This window comes from Vulpes lagopus, chromosome 3, assembly GCF_018345385.1.
Source record: "Vulpes lagopus strain Blue_001 chromosome 3, ASM1834538v1, whole genome shotgun sequence".
NCBI lineage: Eukaryota > Metazoa > Chordata > Mammalia > Carnivora > Canidae > Vulpes > Vulpes lagopus.
This window is the reverse complement of record NC_054826.1, coordinates 65328739-65349253: the sequence shown is the minus strand read 5'-3', so window position 1 is coordinate 65349253 and position 20515 is coordinate 65328739. Positions and strand designations below refer to the sequence as shown.

The 20515-nt window shown below is 35.8% G+C and overlaps 1 protein-coding gene across 6 annotated transcripts in view; it reads right to left on the bottom strand.

The window, feature by feature from the left end:
* The window catches only part of MICU1 (mitochondrial calcium uptake 1), a 248469-nt gene that overhangs the window by 65158 nt on the left and 162796 nt on the right, over positions 1-20515 (bottom strand). For all 6 annotated transcript variants that reach the window (XM_041748273.1, XM_041748278.1, XM_041748275.1 and 3 more), the window contains 2 exons: positions 19303-19385; positions 11172-11369 (listed from right to left, as the gene is read on the bottom strand). In XM_041748273.1, coding sequence (XP_041604207.1) covers positions 11172-11369; positions 19303-19385 — 281 coding nt within the window. The remainder of the gene's footprint in view (positions 1-11171; positions 11370-19302; positions 19386-20515) is intronic.

Here is a 20515-nt window from a genome sequence, read left to right as displayed (position 1 = left end):
TCACGAGAGCCTTGTGAAAACACCCAAGGTGAAGAACTAAAAGCCTTTTGCCCCCAACAGTGTGAGTGAGCTTGGCAGAGGATCCTCTAGCTTAGGCTTTTAGAGTGCCGCAGTTCTGGCTGACAATGTGACTGCACTTCATGAGACGGCCAGAACCACGCAGTTAGGCTGCTCCTGGATTCCTTTCCCTTAGCAACTGTGTGATAGAATATTTGTCTTAAGCTGCTAGGTTTTGGAGTAAATTCTTATGTGATAGCAGCTAACTAATACAGTTGTAATACTCTAGTTTTGGAAAGAAGGGGTTAGAAACAATCTTCTTACTTCGCAAAACCACTAGAGCTTGAGCAAGAATCTATACTAGCAGTGGCAGCAACACCATAGCTGGAGTTGCAGAATCAGACACATTACCTCAGACAACTGTTAAATTAGCCCTATTAACATTAATTCATCCCAAATGTCACTTTGTTATACAGAGAGAGAGAGAGAGAGAGAGAGAAACAATTACCACCATAACAAAAAAGCTACCAGATGGGGAAGGTAATTCCACTACAACAAATGCTTCCAGAATTTCTCAGTTTTTACTTTGCCAATAGTACAGAAAATCCATGAGAACTATTACTATACTGAAAGGAAAATATAGTATATTAACACTCTTAGCAATGATGACAGAAATTAATAAATAATTTTATATGTGATGTCTAATAAAGAAAAAATGACCAATCTTGTATTCAAGGAAACTACTTCAGTTTCTTCCTTAATTTCTGGCATCATGCTCCATAAATGTATCTACATAGAAATTTGAAAAAAATATTATCAAACATCTCAGTGAACAATATTTTCCAGTATAATGAATTCAATATACCTCACTTGTTCTTCTAGTTGGATGTGCTATAAATCAACTGATTTGGGATTAAAAATCTAATCAACATAACGCCTGTGACTATGAAGTTGGCAAATTTCCTAGAATCTTTTCAAACTTTAAAGGCTACAAAGCTGCAGAGAATATCAAGATGGGCTACTAGACAGAGATATTAGGTAACACAGGTCACTGGTTCTTCCCTCACTCCCTCTGCTGATAACGGAAGGAGTGCAGGAGACACCTATAGTCTGTGGGAAGGTAGTTTTTATTTGTTATTAGTACAAAACCCCCCAAAACACAAAAAACTGCTACACATTTTTTTTGTCTTTATTTTTCTGCTTGGTAGATAGGCTACCAGATTTCAAGGAATGACTGGTAAAGAAAAGGGGCATTCTAAAAAAAGATATTTGGGCATTACTTTATTTGGAGAGGTTTTTTTTTTTAATGCTAAAAAATATGATTGACGTAGTTTGTATTTCATTAGTCCAAGAAGCTTTAATAAGAAAAATCATTCATGCTAATGTGAGAGATTTGATACAAAATAAATGAGGAAAGTGTGGGTGGGGAGGGAGAGAAGGCATTCTATTATAACAGGAAAAAGGAGAAATGAAGGAGACTTGAGAAAAAACCTGTTTCTATGCTGTTAACTGAATTCAGAGGATAATAAGTTGATGTAATATATATGACCCTCTAAAGTGGCATTTGCTTGGAGTCTGAATTCAACAGGCTGTAATGCATTATTTATTCACAAATTACTGCAAAGCTGGCTCTGGTTCCTAAAACATTGTCTAGACTCCCTAGACTCCTCTAAGACTGTATGGCAGGCTAGAGGCTAAAGCTATTTTTAAAAAATCTCCTTTTTCCTCTAAGAAAAGAGAGAGAGAGAGATCTACTAGAGTTTTTTGAAGCCAAACTAGTTAAAAGAAGCATGGAGAAAAAGGACAAAAAAGCTTCTTTTCACTCATTAGTACAACTGTCATTCTTTAAAGCCCTAATTCTTTATTTTTAAATGTTCATAAATTCCAAAGACCATAATTCTGGAAGGCATTTGCAGTTAAAGATGGCCCTAGGAGGAAGAAAAATGAAAAGACCTACTCAGACACCCTGCCTGTCATTTAGTCCAAATTTCTTCATTCTAAGTCTGGGTCAGAGGCCAAATTTGATCTGCCCATGGGCCCAGCTAACTCTTAGAGAAATCTGAAGAAAGCCTCTTTTCTTATCCTGCCCCCTGCTTCCATCTGTTTCTTGATGATCTCCACACAGACCTGGACTTGATGGCACAGGGTCTCTTTACCAAAATGAGAACACCTTGGAGACATATTAATTTCAGACTTGATAAGAAAGATCATTTTCTCTGTCACTCTTTCCTGGCTCCAGTCCCAGTGTTACTCAGGGCTCCCCTGCCTCTTCTCACGTATTCCACAACCAGAACAAAGTGTGAATAAAAATTAACCACCCTATTTTTTAGATAGAATGAATTTTGGTTAGAACTGACTCAAATATTGCCTCCTTGGGGAAAGCTTCCCTAAGCAGTCTCTTGTGCTCTTCACAGACTGATTTACATGTCCCCTTTTATACTCCCATTGCATCATAAAAATATGTCTGGTACAATACTTATAATACTGTGCAAAATTTATGGTTCATTCGTGTCACCTTTGTAAGCTTCTTGGGAGAACAATGCTTTGTTCATCTTATTATCTTGGGCATTTAGCATTTTTTTTTTTTTTTGTTTTGATCACCCTATTTATTCTTTGACTCTCTTTTTGACTCCTTAACTACAGTATTTGAAATTGCAAACCCTTCTGTCTTCAGGGCTGGATTTAGGATGAGGGGAGTAATTTGGGTGATGCACAAAACTTAAGGAGATATGGAGAAACTCAGTAATCTCTTTCCCTGGTGGCTGTCCTAGCGCTTGCTGAAGCCATCTGTGGTAAGGAAACAGCTAGTGTAAGTTCTAAGAGCAGACTCTGGAGGCAGACTGCGTGGAATAAAATCTCAGCTCCTCCTCCAGCAAGTTATTTAATCTCTTTGTGCCTCAGTTTCCTTGTTTAATATGGATAATTACGATACCAACATCATAGCTTTGTGAAGATTAAATAATGTACATAAAACACTTAGAATAGTGCCTGGCTCAATGGTAACCTCTCAAGAAATGTTGGCTAGTGTTTTCATTTTACGTAGTATGTATGCAAACTTTTGTTAAAATACTTGATATTGCTAGAGGTTTACCTTTAAGACTGTTGTGGCTAGAAGGGTATGTATAGATTAAACAAGGAACTATAAATTCACACAATCATCATTTTTCATACTACTCATTTCACTATTATTACATTCAACAATATTGTAAGTATTCTATTGTGTGTGAAATTAGAAAAATTATCACTGCATTCTGAATTCCAAATAACCGACCTATGAATTTTTGATACATTGGTACACAGCTCATTCATAAATTGAGAAGCGCCTGTGTTCTACTAAAAGATGGCTGATAAGACTATATGAATGATATACTGAGGAACAATTTCCAGAGAAAGATCAAATCTTCATGATTTATTTGAGCTCCATTTGTCTTGCACCCGGTTTAATATTAGCTTAGAAAGTAAAGTTAAAGATTGATGATAGGAAAATCCTGGAGATTGCCCACTATTGCAAAGATCACTAACGTATTGACTTTAGAATTGTAAAGCTATTTGCAAATCAAAGAAGAATATCAATCTCTACCAGTTTCCTGCACTTCAAGGATCAATCTAAAAGGTCAGATTCAGAAGTGCCAATTAATGCCTTTAAAAAAATCACGTCTAGAATTATATATTTTGAGCAACAGAGTATCACTTTAAAAACTTTCTCCTTCATTCTCCAAAAGATATGAAACCAAAAAGCGCTGTTCTGTATGCTTTTCACAGACTAATGAGCAAGGCTGTATTTACAACATCAAGGGAGCTTTACATCGTCACGGACACTCTACCATATCTAGTGTGTTCAGTCTGATTCTACAGCCAGAGAATCCGTACGCCACAAATGATAGCAGACGTGAGTTAGAGGGTGTAAAGGGAATTTCAAGGAATTAAATCAGAGTAAAATATTGGACCCCACTTCACGATGTGTGGTACAGACAGAAAATATAATTAGGTTTAAAAAGTGTTGACATGGGGATCCCTGGGTGGCGCAGCGGTTTGGCGCCTGCCTTTGGCCCAGGGCGCGATCCTGGAGACCCGGGATCGAATCCCACATCGGGCTCCTGGTGCATGGAGCCTGCTTCTCCCTCTGCCTGTGTCTCTGCCTCTCTCTCTCTCTCTCTCTCTCTCTGTGTGACTATCATAAATAAATAAATAAAAAATTAAAAAAAAAAATCAGACTGTTACTATTTAAAAAAAAAAAAAAAGTGTTGACATGGGGATGCCAGGGTGGCTCAGTGATTTAGCGCCTGCCTTCAGCCCAGGGCATGATCCTGGAGTCCTGGGATTGAGTCCCACATTGGGCGCCCTGCATGGAGCCTGCCTCTCCCTCTGTGTCTCTGCCTCTCTCTTTTTCTGTGTGTCTCTCCTGAATAAATAAATAAATAAAATAAAAAAAAATTGTTCACATTAAGTCATGAGTAACTGATTTATAAAGTTGTTGAGGGAAATTACATTTTTATTCTATTATTTTTATATATTTTTATTGTTTAAAATTAATGATTAAAAAAAATTAATGATTATTTCCGAAAACATCCCTTAGTGTTCTGTTCCAGGCAAAGAAAGACTAGTTGGTTGGATGGGTCATGTTACTAATCCAATTTTTTAAAAGATATTTGTTTTTTTATTTATTTACTGAGAGAGAGAGGGAGAGACAGACAAGAAGACTCAGTGCTGAGTGCAGAGCGTGATGCAGGGATCAATACCACAATCCTGAGATCATGAGCTGAGCAGAAATCAAGAGTCAGACACTTAACAAACTGAACCATCCAGGTGCCCCAATTTGTTTTTCTTATAAAAGAAACAGATGTCTGGATTTAAGAAATAAGAAAAGGGATTAAATTAAATAACTTGAGAGAAACAAGAAATGAAAATATTTTATATGGCTAAAGTAATAGATTCCCTTTTTTTTTTTTTTTTTTTTTTTTTTTTTAGTTTTTTTTTTTTTTTTAGATTCCCTTTTTTAAACATCTGGGAAAATAATGCTTGCTATGGCTTTTTCTCCTCAAAATTTCATAACGTGAAGCAGTTCACGTTGGCTAAGTACTTTAAATTTTTTGGAAAAAATGAACTAGTAAAATAATTTTATTACTGCAACCAAATAACAAAGTTATAATTTTTCTATGGTGGGGATTGTTACCTTAATAGGCTTTTACTTTTTACTTTTAAACATATACTTGGTTTGTAAAGTGATAAATACCTAAAAGAGACAAGTACTGTTTAATAACCCATTTAATGATTTTTGGAAATTTCAAGCTGAAAACATCTAAGGATGGAATAAGATACTATAATTTACTATTATCCACATTCTGCTTTATATTGGCAAAAGCTGAAGAATAAAATTAAAAGAAACATAATTGACCATATCTTATTTAGTTTCTTAGGTTTAATTAAATCAAGAGTCCATTCTCATTTTTGAGTTTACATAAGAGTCAGTTTCCCAGAAGAAAGAAAACAAAACAAAACTGGTATTAGGATAAAAAGCAATGCTTTGCCAAGAGTGTTCTAGTTCCAGAAAGTGTTTGATTGAAAGCCTCTTGCCTTCTGGTCTCCTCCTCCAAATCTTTTGGCCAGGAAAAGAGCTGAGGTTTGTCTCTTAATATGGTCCTCTGCATTGGAGCAAGACAGATTTAATTCTACTTTAGCACTTTAGAGAGGTGAGTACGAAGATGTCAGCTTGATGTTATAAAGGGCAGGTGATGTGAAATTTCCCTAGGCACTTTTACTCATGTAGTTATAGGTATAATTTTTTAAAAAGTTCCTCAATATTTAACTTAAATTAACCTTCTCTTGTTTTTTTTTTTTACTCTACTTTTATTGACAAAGGAAAATAATTAGCATTGTTCTTTATGTCTCTCTCTTTTTTTTAATGTCTCTCGTTTTTATCTTTCTTTCTGACTGAACATATCTGTTAACTTCAATAATTTTTTTCCTAAAGACTGGGAATATGTGTCACTGTTATCCTTTTTACAAACTTTTTAAAAAAAGATTTAATTATTAATTTTTGAAAGAGAGTGACCAAGAGAGGATGCATACATTGTGTGCCTATGAATGGGGGGAGGTGCAGGAGCAGAGCCATCTCAAGCCGACTCCCTGCTGAGCTTGGAGTCTGATGCAAGGCTCAATCTCAGGACCCATGAGATCCTGACCTGAGCTGAAAGTAAGAAACTAACGCTTAACCAACTGAGCTACCCAGTGCCTCTCATTGTTATCTTTTGAACTATATTCAATTTGCTTTCAAATAATTGATACTCATGCCTCCTTAAAATGTAATAATGTGATTGGTTATGCAATAAGCATGTGAACCCCAAAATTTATGCTACAGATTGGAATTTTATTAGATGATGTTCTTTCAGTTTTCTTGTATATTCTGGAGTTGGCAGCTTCTTGTATAAATTAGTTTTTGCTTTTCTTTGACATAATGACAGCTCCTTTTTTCCCCTCCCCCCAAATTAAAATTAATTATACTCTTTCAAAGAGTTCTCTTATTACCTTTCATTTTTGACTGACATCCAACTTACTGTAGTCCTCAAGAAATCAATGAATATATTAATTGGAATTAGACTTGGCACCTGTCTCTAAGGAACTCAATAGTTCTTTGTAGCCTTAGATGGATTTTTTAATAACTTCAAAAGAGATTTTTTTAAAAACCAACTGTGTATTCTGAAGTCATTGTTTAAACCCATGTTTTGAATTTCCAGATAGAGAAAAAGGGTAGGATAAGACAAATCTGACCAGAATTAAAAGCATCAAAACATTTATAAAAACCTAACAAGCTAGTGATTGTAATAAAAATTAAACAACTAGTTTAAGTAATATCTTATAAACACAAAAGAACAGTGTATTTCTTCTCAGGTATAAGACTCAATTTGAGTGGCAAAAGAGCTAAGAAAAGATGGTGCTAAAGAAGGTAAGACTATAGATATTCAAGAAATTTGGTCTCTTTCTTTTTTTTTTTTTTTTTAAAGGTTTTATTTATTCATGAGAGACACACAGAGAGAGGCAGAGGGAGAAGCAGGCTCCCCACAGGGAGCCTGATGTAGGACTTGATCCCCAGACCCAGGATCAGGCCCTGAGCCAAACGCAGACACTCTACCACTGAGCCACCCAGGCGTCCCAGTCTTTTTCTGTTCTTAAAATTTAGAACACTTTGTTTTTCTTTACAGTTCCAAATAAGTCAGGCAAAGAAATCTCAACTCAGACTAAAACTAATAATAATCAAGTAAAGAATAAAAGTTACTTCAGTCTGAAAGACTGAGTTGGAATTCTTGCTCTTACCATTTGATAGCTCTGTGACTTTTCTCTTTTTGAGTTTCAGTTTCTACATCTGTAACATGGGTATAATACCACTAAACACAATAGGGTTGGTAGGATTTAGAATAAAGGCATGTAATATTCATAAGTTACTTGGCTCATAATAGGCACTCAATAAGTGTTTATGGACTTTCTTCTCCCCTCTTCTCTGATCCTTCTGGAAATTAAATTTGACGAATATATAGTGTTCTCTTCACTCTCAAAACTACTGTAGTGAGAAAAAGAAATAATTAAATGGAGGGGTGCTTGTGTGGCCCAGTCTGTTGAGTGTCCAACTCTTCGTTTCAGCTCAGGTCATGTTATCAGGCCCTGTGTCAGGCTCCATGCTCAGCATGGAGTCTGCTTAAGACTCTCTTTCCCTCTCCCTTTGCCCCTCCCTCCTAAAATAAATAAGTAAATCTTAAAAACAACAACAATAAAAGAGAAACAACTAAATGAAATAATAAATCTGAAATTTTAAACTAAATAAGTGATGAAATAAAACTAGTATGAGGTAAATAGAAAGAATGATGGAATTATAAAAATCCACATGAAAGTTAAGATACTATTAATCATTTCCATTTTCCTCTTGGCTATGATGGTAAGATTATGTTTCATATTCAGTGAGGGGAGAAATTACCCAAGCTTTGAGATGTAAAATCAAAAGTGTTTCATAAAAAAAAAAATCTGCTTCCATTTTCCAGAAGTTTTATAAAAAGAAAAGTATTTCAACAAAGGACCTTTCAGTCATTCATTTGAGATGACCTGTTTAAGTGCATAGTATATGCCAACTGCCATACTAAATGGCAGAGGATATAAAGAGAAGATGAAAGAATACTTACTAAAGGTATGTATAGGTGAGGTGACATCAGACATATACCACTGTGTTAGTTTGCTAGGGATGCCATAACAAAATACCACCAGCTGGGTGACAACAGATTTATTTTTTCACAATTCTGGAGGCTACAAGTTTAAGATCAAAGTACCAGCAGAGCAGGGTTCCTCTGAGGCTTCTTTTCTTGGCTTCCTATTGGCTACCCTCTTGCTGTCTCTTCATGTGGTTGTCCCTCTGTGTATGGGCACCTTTCCTTTTCTTACAAAGGCCCACTGGATTAGGGCCCACTCTAATGGCCTCATTTAACTTAATCACCTCTTTAAGGAATGTATTTCCAAATATGGTCAGATATTCAGGTACTGGGGGTAAGGGCTTCAAAATAAGAATTCTGGGGGGGTACAAAATCCAGCCCATAGGAAACATGATCTCACTTAACCATTGCTCTGTTTTACAAATGAGGAGCGAGGCTTGTCTACGAGAGTAAATAACTCAATAAATGTCACATAATAAGTGGTGGAAGAAAAATTTTAACTTAGATCTCATTATGAGAGCACCAAAGGTATATTCTTTCTTCTATTCACATCTCCTCAAAGAATTATAAATCTAACTGGAAAGACAAAGTTGATTGATTTGTGAAACTTAAATATGGGATTTATTGATAAGGAGACACTTATTCACTGGACTTGTACCATTACATGGAAAGAATGGATTCCAGATTAATAAACATTTATATAATATTTAATACATGTTAGGCTGGGCTCTTTAACAAAAGAGTCTTACATGAGGATTGAGGATTTGCTAATTGGCAAACAGGAGTAGTCCTGGTAGTCTTGGACCAAAGCCTGTAGATGATCCTAAGTCAAAGTCAAATACAAAAGAACTTTCTGTAGTAAGTATCTTAGATACGACTGTCTTTCACATCTTTTTTTTTCCCTCCTGCATTTGGGTGTAGGCTATGTGCAGGTACATATGTATGAAATCCCTAATCTGCCTTATAATATTCTACTTCGTTAGCAATGTTTGGGGGCTTTCTGCTCTATAGCCTCTCAGAGTGAAAGACAAAAAAAAAGTCCCATGCTCTGTCTCTTGAGACTCCCATTTGTGTGTCCAGGAATGAGTGTCAGGCTAGATTGTGGTCAGGCTGGCACCTGCTCCATGCCCCAGATGCCTACATATTGTTTAAAGTTTGTTAAAAGTTCCATTCCCTTTATTCTCTGACTGTACTTTACGGATCTTTACTCTGTGTTTAATTGTAATTATATAATTAATGAGTTAAGTAATTTACATTCCCAGATTATGTTATAAAATTTCCAAAGACCATTCCTGCTATGTACAGTGGGACCAAGGCATATGTCTAGAATCCCAATACATACCAATTCTTTTTTTTTTTTTTTTCATACCAATTCTTACACAAAAGTTAGTAGACTCTTGAAAGCAGGAAATAAAACTCCAATGTGAAAGATGTCCTTCCTATACCAGTAGGAAATAAATGAAGACATGCAATTATAGAAAAGTAACTAAAATATATGGAGAGACCAAAGGAAGATAAGAATTATTTAACTATGGTCTGTTTGTATAGATTACTCTCAACTTTGCCCTTCTCTGGGGATAATAATGCAAAGCTTCATAAAGATAAGTTGCCTGTCTTTGTTCAACTGAGTATATAAACTCTCTTAAGCCTAACCACTTCTTTGGGTTTTTCATTTTCCTATGAGGGTTCCCATGTATGTGTAGAAATTTATATCCTTTTCTCCTAGTAATCTATCTTATGTCAGGTTGATTCTCAGCCTCAGCCAGAGACTCCTAGGAGCGTAAAGTTTTGCTTTTCATGCATTATATATATTTGTGTACACACACACATATACATATATACATACATACATATAAATAGCACTTACCATTTAGTATAGGGGCCAAGAACTGACCTCCAGAAGGCTGAATTGTGGAGATCTATTAATTTGTTCTTTTGAGGTAAATTCTTTGAGTATCAATTACACCATTTTCAAAAAACAAGTACAAAAGCACATTTTCAAAGTTTGATCTGATTTTTAGTATTATCCATACTTCTTCCTTCCTGGCGTATGAACATTCAATAGTGCTCTTATCAATAATAGGAATTCAGTTGTCACTTTTCAAACTGTCTCAATTGAGTTAAGTGGGTGGAAGCGGTGGGAGTAGCTTATCAGAATTTTGAAAAACAAAGGAGTGCTTTTCTTTAATACTTGAATGTGTTTTTAGTTATAGTAATTTAATGTTTTCAAATTTCAAATAATATTAAATATTTTCTAAAAAAAAGAAATTGAGAAACACCAATGTAAAGGAATTTTTAAAAATCTTAAGAAACAAGATTTCATTTTTTCAGAAAACAAAGTGCATTAGAAGGCATTTAATGAATGTTTTGAATTGAACAGACTTTGTAGCCAATTAACCCCAAATACACTTAATTCACTAAATAAACACATAGAGAAAGGTAATGCTCTTACAGAGCTATGTCCAGGAACTGAACAGCATGATGGTCTAAACTATAACTGGGAAAGTAAAATCTCCAAACACAGTATGACATTTTTGCAACACTGAACATATATATTTTTATTCTGACATTTTTGTTTCCAGCTGTTTCCACCTTTGTAAACTATCAAAGGAAGCTCTGCTTATTATCCCTCCTCATCTCTACCTCCTGGTGCCTTTTACAAAATAAACATAAAACTGGGGATACATGCTCAGGTTGAGAACTGCTCTGACCCCTGAATTTTCTTTCCCTCAAGCTGAGTATCCAAAGACACCTAAGATTTTCAATTTAGACTTTTTTGGTTTTCAGTCCCAAAACCACCTTATTCCAAACCTCTTCATAGAACATAGTATTTCCTATCTGCTGTCAGGTTCAAACCAATCAGTTCTCACAGCTGGAGACGGATTGAAAGAGTGTCTATATACAGCCCCTCCCAACTCAGTGGCTCTAAGTGCTTATGTGCTGGACGGTGCCCTGATCTCTTCAAGTCCAAGGAATACCTACCTCTAATTTCAGAACATCATGCTGAAGTTTACGCTGAAATTCAAGGAAGTTTTTGATCGTCAGCTTCCCCTTAAGATCTGCTCCAAAGAAGTAGGTTGTGAGGGCTGAACACAAGCCAGACTTTAGAGTGTTACCAGTAGTAGGACGATCTCTGTGACGCATACCCATACTGGTTTGGGAGCGAATGATGCTCTGAACCTAGAAGAGAAGCAAACCCCCATCAGAAAAACATTACAAAGTACAAAAACATATGAAAGTAAGATCAATAACTATTATTTATTTGCCTACACTATCCTACAATTCTCTTTTAATGCTCACAATCCTATTAAGTCCTAAGATTATCCTCATTTTACAGATGAGGAATTTGAGGCACATAGTGTTTAATAACTTGTTCAAGGTCAAGTAGCTAGCAAGTAGTGGAACCATGATTCTAATACAGATGCCTGAGATCTTTATAACTGATATACTTTTAAAAATCTCTCTTCAGAAAAGAGCATACAAAAAAAATAAAAAAATAAAAAATAAAAAAAGAGCATACGTTTCTGAGCTTCAAAACCTCTCACAAAACACTAAAATAACGATCAACTTCACAGTAATACATTCCATATTGCAGGAGACTTTTAAAAACTTCATACTTCTCACTACTGACTCTAGTTATGATAAGCAGCAGCATAGCTATAGGCAAATAGTGACACCTAAGAGAGATAACACATTTATTAGAATGATAAATGAAATACAAAGTTGGTACAAAATAATTTCCCAAGAAAAGCTGGGGAATTAGTTTAATCCTTGAGATTTTTTAAAAAGATTTATTTATTCGAGAGAGAGAGCATGCATGCGAGTAGGGGGAAAGAAGGAAGGAGAGGCAAAGAGAATCTCAAGCAGACTCCCTACTGAACGCAGAGACCCACACCTGGCTTGATCCCATGACCCATTATATCATGACCTGAGCCAAAATGAAAATTGGATGCTTAACTGACTGACTACCTAGGTACCAGCTTTGAGAAGTTTTAAATGAGCTTTTTTGAGAAAGGATAAGGTTTGGAACTAGCAACCCTGGCCTATATATAAATGAGCTTTTTGAAGCAAGTCTATGATTATTGTAGCTTTTGTTTTATGTTTTTTTTTTTTTTTTACTAGTTCCTGCAGTCTTTTCTACCTCTTTATACAAGCTAAAACAGCAACTATTCAGAATTATTAAAATTGGGATATGTAAAGATAAATAATAAGGGTGTGTTATATAAATAAACAATACATACAGCTTTGTGGCTGATTTTTTTAAATTGCCAAATTAGAAAAGCCTAACACTTAAAAACTTGAGAGTTGAAACAACAGATTTACCTTAGTTAAATGTCTCATGTATTTTATTTATTATTTGTGACCATAAAGAAGATTTAAGTTAAGTGGCTGTATAAACAGTGGAGTAGTATAATGGAAAGACATGAGATAAGGAATTAGGAGACATAGGGTCTGATTCTGCAGTTCTGAGAGAGAATTTATGAGAGCAGAATTTTGCAGGTCATTAAAACTCTTCGGGCCTTACCTGTCTCACTGGAAAAGTCAGTTAGAGTCTATTATCTCTAAGTCTTCAAATCTAGGTTAGTATCATACGTGGTTTTGGTATGATTTCTTGGATTGAAGGTTTTTAGACTTTAAATTGAATACAGGATAATCAGAACATTTTTTGTTATTATTTTGAAGGCAATACATAAGTCATTTTATCTGCCTGATTGTGAGTACTGAAGAATTTTCCAACAGCAGTGATGAACCAGTATTGAGAACCTGCAATGATTTAAATTTTGCCTGTGGCTGTAATATTGCAGCTTATACTCTTCCTATGGGAGAAACTTCAAGAGTGTGGTGCTGAGAATGTATTTGTAAGTGACTGGGAAAAAGGAGTTTAGGAAAAATTGACTAACTAATGCTATATCATCTTCATTAATGATTAATAGTAGTGTAGTCTAAATACTATCTCATTAGATATAAACTACTATTTATAATGAGCATTCTTTAAAAACTTAAGATTTTATTTATTTCTTCATGAGAGAGAGAGAGAGAGAGGCAGACACAGGCGGAGGGAGAAGCAGGCTCCATGTGGGGAGCCCAACATGGGACTTGATCCTGGGTCTCCGGGATCACGCCCTGGGCTGAAGGTGGCGCTAAACTGCTGAGCCACCCGGGCTGCCCTAAAAACTTTTTTTAAAAAAAGGTATGTATCACTAGATTTTGTGTGCTTCCCACTGAACAGGGAGCTTGATGTGAGGTTTGATCCCAGGACCCAGGATCATGACCTGGGCCAGAAACAGATGCTTAACTAATTGTTGCTTTGTGCAACATTAACTTCAAAATATGTGAGGTCCTTTTCTTGCTTCTGTTTAACTTTTTTAGAAGCTTGACAAAAATAGTGTTAAGAAAATACCTGTTTACCTGGGAAATCAGTGCAAAATTTGAATGTTTGGAATCCTAGAGCATTCTCAACTTAATAAATTTTATTTCCCAAGAATGTAAAATACATAAGGATGAAGCAGAGAAACTTCTAAAGAGAGCCATTTGTTCACAATGTACATTATAATTATGTTTTGTTTTTGGTCTAAGAGTTTTTACATTAAGATTCCTAGTGACCAATATTAAGTGTAAGAAAGCTAGTTATTAAGGGATCACATTAGATGAAATAACATGCCCTTCTCTAACAAGTGAATGAATGATGAAGTGGCTGTTCCAAGTCATTCTGCATATCACCATCAATAACAGAAATAAGACAGATCTGCTCCATTTACTTGAAAAAGAGACCATGAGCAGAGGGAGGGGCCGAGGGAGAAGGACAAGCAGGCTCCCTGCTGAGCAAGAACTCCCCCCCCACCCCCACCCCCACATGGGGCTTGATCCCAGGACTGTGAGATCATTACCTGAGCCCAAGTCAGATGCTTAATCAACTGAGCCACCTACACCCACCCAGGACCCATCTGCTCTAAATTCAAATATAGTGTTTAGTATCTGTAATAGGAGTAGGGAAGTTATGGCTATATTGCTTCTGAAAGGTTAAGTTGAGCTAATTGCCTGCTAAAACAAAACACTAATACTCTTCAGATGAATATAACAAAATCTAAAGTCAACATGTCATTTATAATATCTAGACAAAAATCAAAAATCCAAAATTACTTAAAATATGAAGGAATGCGAAAATTTAGCTCATCTTCAAGAGAAAAAGGCAATTAATGGAGATCAATTCCAAGATTATCAAGATACTGCAAATTAGTAGACAAGAATTTTAAAAGTTAAATAATAATGGTCAAGAGCACAATATATGCTTATGAATGAGGAAAAATTAGGAAATTTCAGATGAGAAGGTAAACTGTATCAAAAATAAAATATAAGTTCTAGGGCAGCCCAGGTGGCTCAGCGGTTTAGCGCCACCTTCAGTCCAGGGCATGATCCTGGAGACCCGGGATTGAGTACCATGTTGGATTCCCTGCATGGAGCCTGCTTCTCCCTCTGCCTGTGTCTTTGCCTCTCTCTCTCTCTCTCTCTCTCTCATGAATAAATAAATAAAATCTTAAAAAAAAGTTCTAGAACTGAAAAATGCAATATCTGAAATAAAAATTTACTAGATAAGCTTTTTTTTTAGATAAGCTTAATAGTAGAATTGACCAAATAAAGTCGGTGAATATGAAGATAAATCAATAAAAACTATACAGTTTGAATAGCAGAAAGGAAAAAAGTTTGAAAAAAAAATAATAGAGCTTTAGAGATTTGTGATGCAATATCACATATGGTCTTAACATTTATATTACTGGAAGACAGAGGTAAGAGAGAATGGGGCCAAAAAATTTTTAAGACATAGTGGCCAGAAATTTCTCAAATTTGATAAAAATCATAAAAATTCAAATATATAAATAGCTCATCAAATACTAAAAAGGATAAATATAAAGAAAACCACAAAAAAAAAAAAACCACAGTGAGGCACACTGTAATCAAATTTCTAGAAAATCAATTATAAAGAGAAAATCTAGAAAGCAGAGAGAGAAAACAACATATTGTAAATAGAGCACCAATGATTTAAATTGACAGATTTTTTTTAATCAGAAGAAAACAGAAACAGTGAAACAACAACTGAGAATTTTACATCTACATCTAGAACTCTAAACCCAGAACTTCCTTCCCTAAATAATGGTGATATAAATTAATTCAGCACCAACACATGTATCCTACAAAAAATGGAAAACAAAGTTTTTCTGGGGCACCTGGGTGGCATAGGGGGTTAAACATTGGACTCTTGGTTTTGGCTGAGGTCATTATCTCAGGGTCATGAGATGGAGCCCTGCATCCGGCTCCATGTTCAGTATGGAGTCTGCTTAAGACTCCTTCTCCTCCTTTCTTTGCTCCTCTCCCCCATCTCTATAGTAAATAAAATAAACCTTTGAAAAAAAGTTTTTCCAATTGAATGGAAATAAATACCATATGGAAACCAGGATATTCAGGAAGGAATACAGGGCATCAGAATGGTAAATATAACAAACTATTTTTTCTCTTATTTTCTTTCAAAAACATGATTGTTAAAGCAAAAATTACAAAAATTATTATGAGGCTTATAATGTCTGTAGATATAATACACAGAACAACTATAGCATAAAGGATGGAGAAGAGGCAAATAAAACTTTAGGTTGCAAAGTTTCTACATTTTTATTTATTTATTTGAGAAAGAGAGAGTGAGTGAGCAGGAGGAAGGGCAAAGGGAGAGGGAGAGAGAATCTCAAGAAGACCCCATGCTAGGTGCAGAGCTCAACACAGAACCTGATCTCGCCACCCTGAGATCATAATCTGAGTTGAAACCAAGAGGTGGATGCTTAACCGACTGCAACATCCAGGTACTCCAGCAATGTTTCTACCTTTCATGTGAATACTAATTTTAAGTAGATTATGTATATTTAATAATCTATGTTGTACTCCCTAGAGCAACCACTATAAAAATAGTGCAAAAAGGTACAGCTAAAATTCTAGATAAACCAGAGTTCTTGGAAAAATATTTAATCTCAAAAAAGTGAGGAACAAAAATCTGAAAGAACAAACAGAAAACAAACGGCAAAAATGTTGGTCTAATTCCAATTAGATTATATAAAAATTACATATATCATTGATAAATTGCATACATACATCATACATTATTGATAAATTATGTAACTAGTAATTATGTTAAATGTTAATGGACTAAGTACTGCAATTAAAAGGCAAAGACTGAAAAAAAAGGCAAAGACTGTCTGAATAGATTAAAAAAGAACAAGAACTAACTAATGCTATTTATAAAAGATGCACTTTAAATATAAGGACACAGCTATATTTAAAGTATGGATGAAAAAAAAAGACATACATGCAAATAGTGGCATAGCTGGAGTTGCTATATTAAAATCACACAAAGTAGATTTTAAGATAGAGTATTACCAAAGATAAAGAGTGACATATCATAATTATAACAGGATTGATTCGTGAGGAAAACCTAACAATCAAAAATGTACAGAGAATGTCAAAATACATAAAGCTAAAATCAAAAGAATTAAGGAGAAACAAACAACTGCATAGTTATAGTTGGAGATTTTAACAACTCCATCTCAAAAAACTGCTAGAATGACTACGTTAAAGAAAATCAGTAAGGCAAAAATGAACTATTGGGACTTCATCAAGATAAGAAGCTTTTGCACAGCAAAGGATACAGTCAACAAAACTAAAAGACAACCTACAGAATGGGAGAAGATATTTGCAAATGACGTATCAGATAAAGGGCTAGTTTCCAAAATCTATAAAGAACTTATTAAACTCAACACCAAAGAAACAAACAATCCAATCATGAAATGGGCAAAAGACATGAACAGAAATCTCACAGAGGAAGACATGGACATGGCCAACACGCACATGAGAAAATGCTCTGCATCACTTGCCATCAGGGAAATACAAATCAAAACCACAATGAGATACCACCTCGCACCAGTGAGAATGGGGAAAATTAACAAGGCAGGAAACAACAAATGTTGGAGAGGATGAGGAGAAAAGGGAACCCTCTTACACTGTTGGTGGGAATGTGAACTGGTGCGGCCACTCTGGAAAACTGTATGGAGGTTCCTCAAAGAGTTAAAAATAGACCTGCCCTACGACCCAGCAATTGCACTGTTGGGGATTTACCCCAAAGATTCAGATGCAATGAAACGTCGGGACACCTGCACCCCGATGTTTCTAGCAGCAATGGCCACAATAGCCAAACTGTGGAAGGAGCCTCGGTGTCCATCGAAAGATGAATGGATAAAGAAGATGTGGTTTATGTATACAATGGAATATTACTCAGCAATTAGAAACGACAAATACCCACCATTTGCTTCAACGTGGATGGAACTGGAGGGTATTATGCTGAGTGAAATAAGTCAATCGGAGAAGGACAAACAGTGTATGTTCTCATTCATTTGGGGAATATAAATAATAGTGAAAGGGAATATAAAGGAAGGGAAAAGAAATGTTGGGAAATATGAGGAAGGGAGACAGAACATAAAGATTCCTAACTCTGGGAAACGAACTGGGGGTGGTGGAAGGGGAGGAGGGCGGGTGTTGGAGGGGAATGGGTGACGGGCACTGAGGCGGACACTTGACGGGATGAGCACTGGGTGTTTTTCTGTACGTTGGTAAATTGAACACCAATAAAAATTAATTTAAAAAAAAAAAGAAAATCAGTAAGGACAAACAATATCTGAACAACACTGTCAACCAACTTGACTGAATTGACATTTAAAGATTTATGGGGCACCTAGGTGGCTCATTTGGTTAAGTGGCAGCCTTTGGCTCAGGTCATGATCTCAGAGTCCTGGCATCAAGCCCCCCATCTCCCTCTCCCCCTGCCTGCCACCCTCCCTGCTTGTGCTCTCTCTCTCTCTGTCAAATAGATAAATAAAATAGTTTGTTAAAAATAAAGATTTTATTTATTTATTTGACAGAGAGAGGAAGAGAGAGCATGCACTCGAGTGTGAGCAGGTAAGGGAAAAGCAAACTCCCTGCCGAGCAGGAAGTCAGATGTGGGACTTTGGATCATGACCTGAGGACAGACGCTCAACTGACTGAGCCACCCAGGTGCTAGACAGAATTGACGTTTATAAAACGCCATACTCAATAACTGCAGAATACATGTTCTTTAAGAAGACACATTGATGCTTATCAAGATAGATCAAATGCAGTTCCATAAAAAAAAGGCTCAATACATTTAAAATAAGGATTAAATCATGCACAGTATGTTTTCTAAGCACAATGTAATTAAATTAGATATCAGTAGCAGTAAGATAACTAAAAGAACAAAACCTCAAAGCTTGGAAATTAAACAATATACTTTTTAAAAAAAGATTTTATTTATTTATTTGACAGAGAGCAGAGGAACAGCCGGCTTCTAAGCAATTGAGGGATCAAAAAAGAGACTGTGAAGTAGAAAATATTTCAAACTGAATAATAATGAAAATACAAACATATCAAATTTTGTAGGATGTGTATTTCTTATTTAAAGATATTTGTTCCTCATACTTTCTCCCTCGTACATATATATTTTTTGTTTCAGTTTGTTTTATTTTGAAGTCATTTTGACAATCATAGTAATTGTATCTAGAGAAGTATTATGGCCCATCAATGATAGAAATTTTATGGAAATGTAATCTCTTCCTGGGACTCTGGGACTCATCAAAAACTGTATATATCTATAGCTTGGACCTGCTACACGGTCAAAGGCATGGTACCATTTTTCCTTTTCTTACAGAAATCCTTTCAGAACATATGTCATTCATCTTTATATTCTGGAATTACTGGCACAAAGGAAGTGTTTAATAAAAAGTGACTAAACACATGATGAATTTCATCTCAGCGTCACAGTCTAATCCATATTGGGGAACTGGAACAACTTTGACCTTAATCATATGCTCAAATAACTCCTTACACTTAGAGTAAAAAAAATAAATAAATAAAACCCACTTGTTAAAAGCGCAGAAATGACACATTAAGTATTTCAAAAATTGGATAGCACCTGAGTATGCTGACCAAGACCAAAATAACTCCAAGTCACATGGAAATGTATTAAATATTAATGTACTTAAAGGAACTTTCCAGGATAACTTGCCTGTTCAAACTCCTCCATGTCTACTTCTCCATCTCCATTCAAGTCAAACATCTTGAAGGCAATTTCAAAATTTCTCTGAGGAGCTGCAAGTAGAAAGGAAGGAAAGGATGAGAGGGAAGGAGAAGAAGGAGAGGGAAGGAGAAGAAGAAAGAGAGGGAAGAAAGAAAAATATTTAGAAGGCATTGACTAAAAATTAAAAAATCACTCCTTTAAGAAAAACAGATGGTTAAACACTAAAATGTATTATCAAGTCACAGAATGCTACCATACTTACCTAGATCAATCTTGCAGCAGTACTCCTTTTTTTTTTTTTTTTTTTAAATTTTTATTTATTTATGATAGTCACAGAGAGAGAGAGAGAGAGAGAGAGGCAGAGACACAGGCAGAGGGAGAAGCAGGCTCCATGCACCGGGAGGCCGACGTGGGATTCGATCCCGGGTCTCCAGGATCGCGCCCTGGGCCAAAGGCAGGCGCTAAACCGCTGCGCCACCCAGGGATCCCTGCAGCAGTACTCCTTAAAACTGAAAGACAAACTTAACTATGGCCAGTAAAGACAGCACTTGTTTCTTGAGTTTCACCATTAATCTCCTAGATATGTCAGCTTTGCTTTCTTAGAAGCCATCCTCTTAACTGTATCATATTAAAGTTGCTCTGTTACTTAAATATAGTATTTTTTATCTGGGCATGAAAGTCTGCTTATAAGTAGAGGCTTAGAAAGTAAGAGGCTGAAACTCTAAGTCTTTGTCTTGCCTTTTAAAAACCAGCTAGATTTTGGGGCACCTGGATGGCTCAGTTGGCTGAGCACCTGGCTCCTGGCTTCAGCTCAGGTCGTGATTTCTAGGTTGTGGGATTTGGTGACATTTGGCTCCACACTCAGCAGGGATTCTGCTTCTTACTCTCCCTCTGCCCCTTCCCCTGCTCATGCATGTGTGCCTGCTCGCTCTCTTTCTTTCTAAAACAAATAAAGAGATGTAAAAAAAAAAAAAAAAAAAAGCTAGATTTCTACTTTGGTCTTCTAGTCTCTCCATTTTAAGTGTAATCAGGAGTTCAGTAGATGTCATTCAGCCATTAGGTTATTATCTATAGGCAGAAGAGGATACTACTCAACCTCCTATTTCAACCATGTCAGCTGGGTACACAAATTACTGAGCAAAGTATATGTATATGTAAATACTAAAATAAAGCTGAAGTTTAAAAAACAAAGTGAAAAATG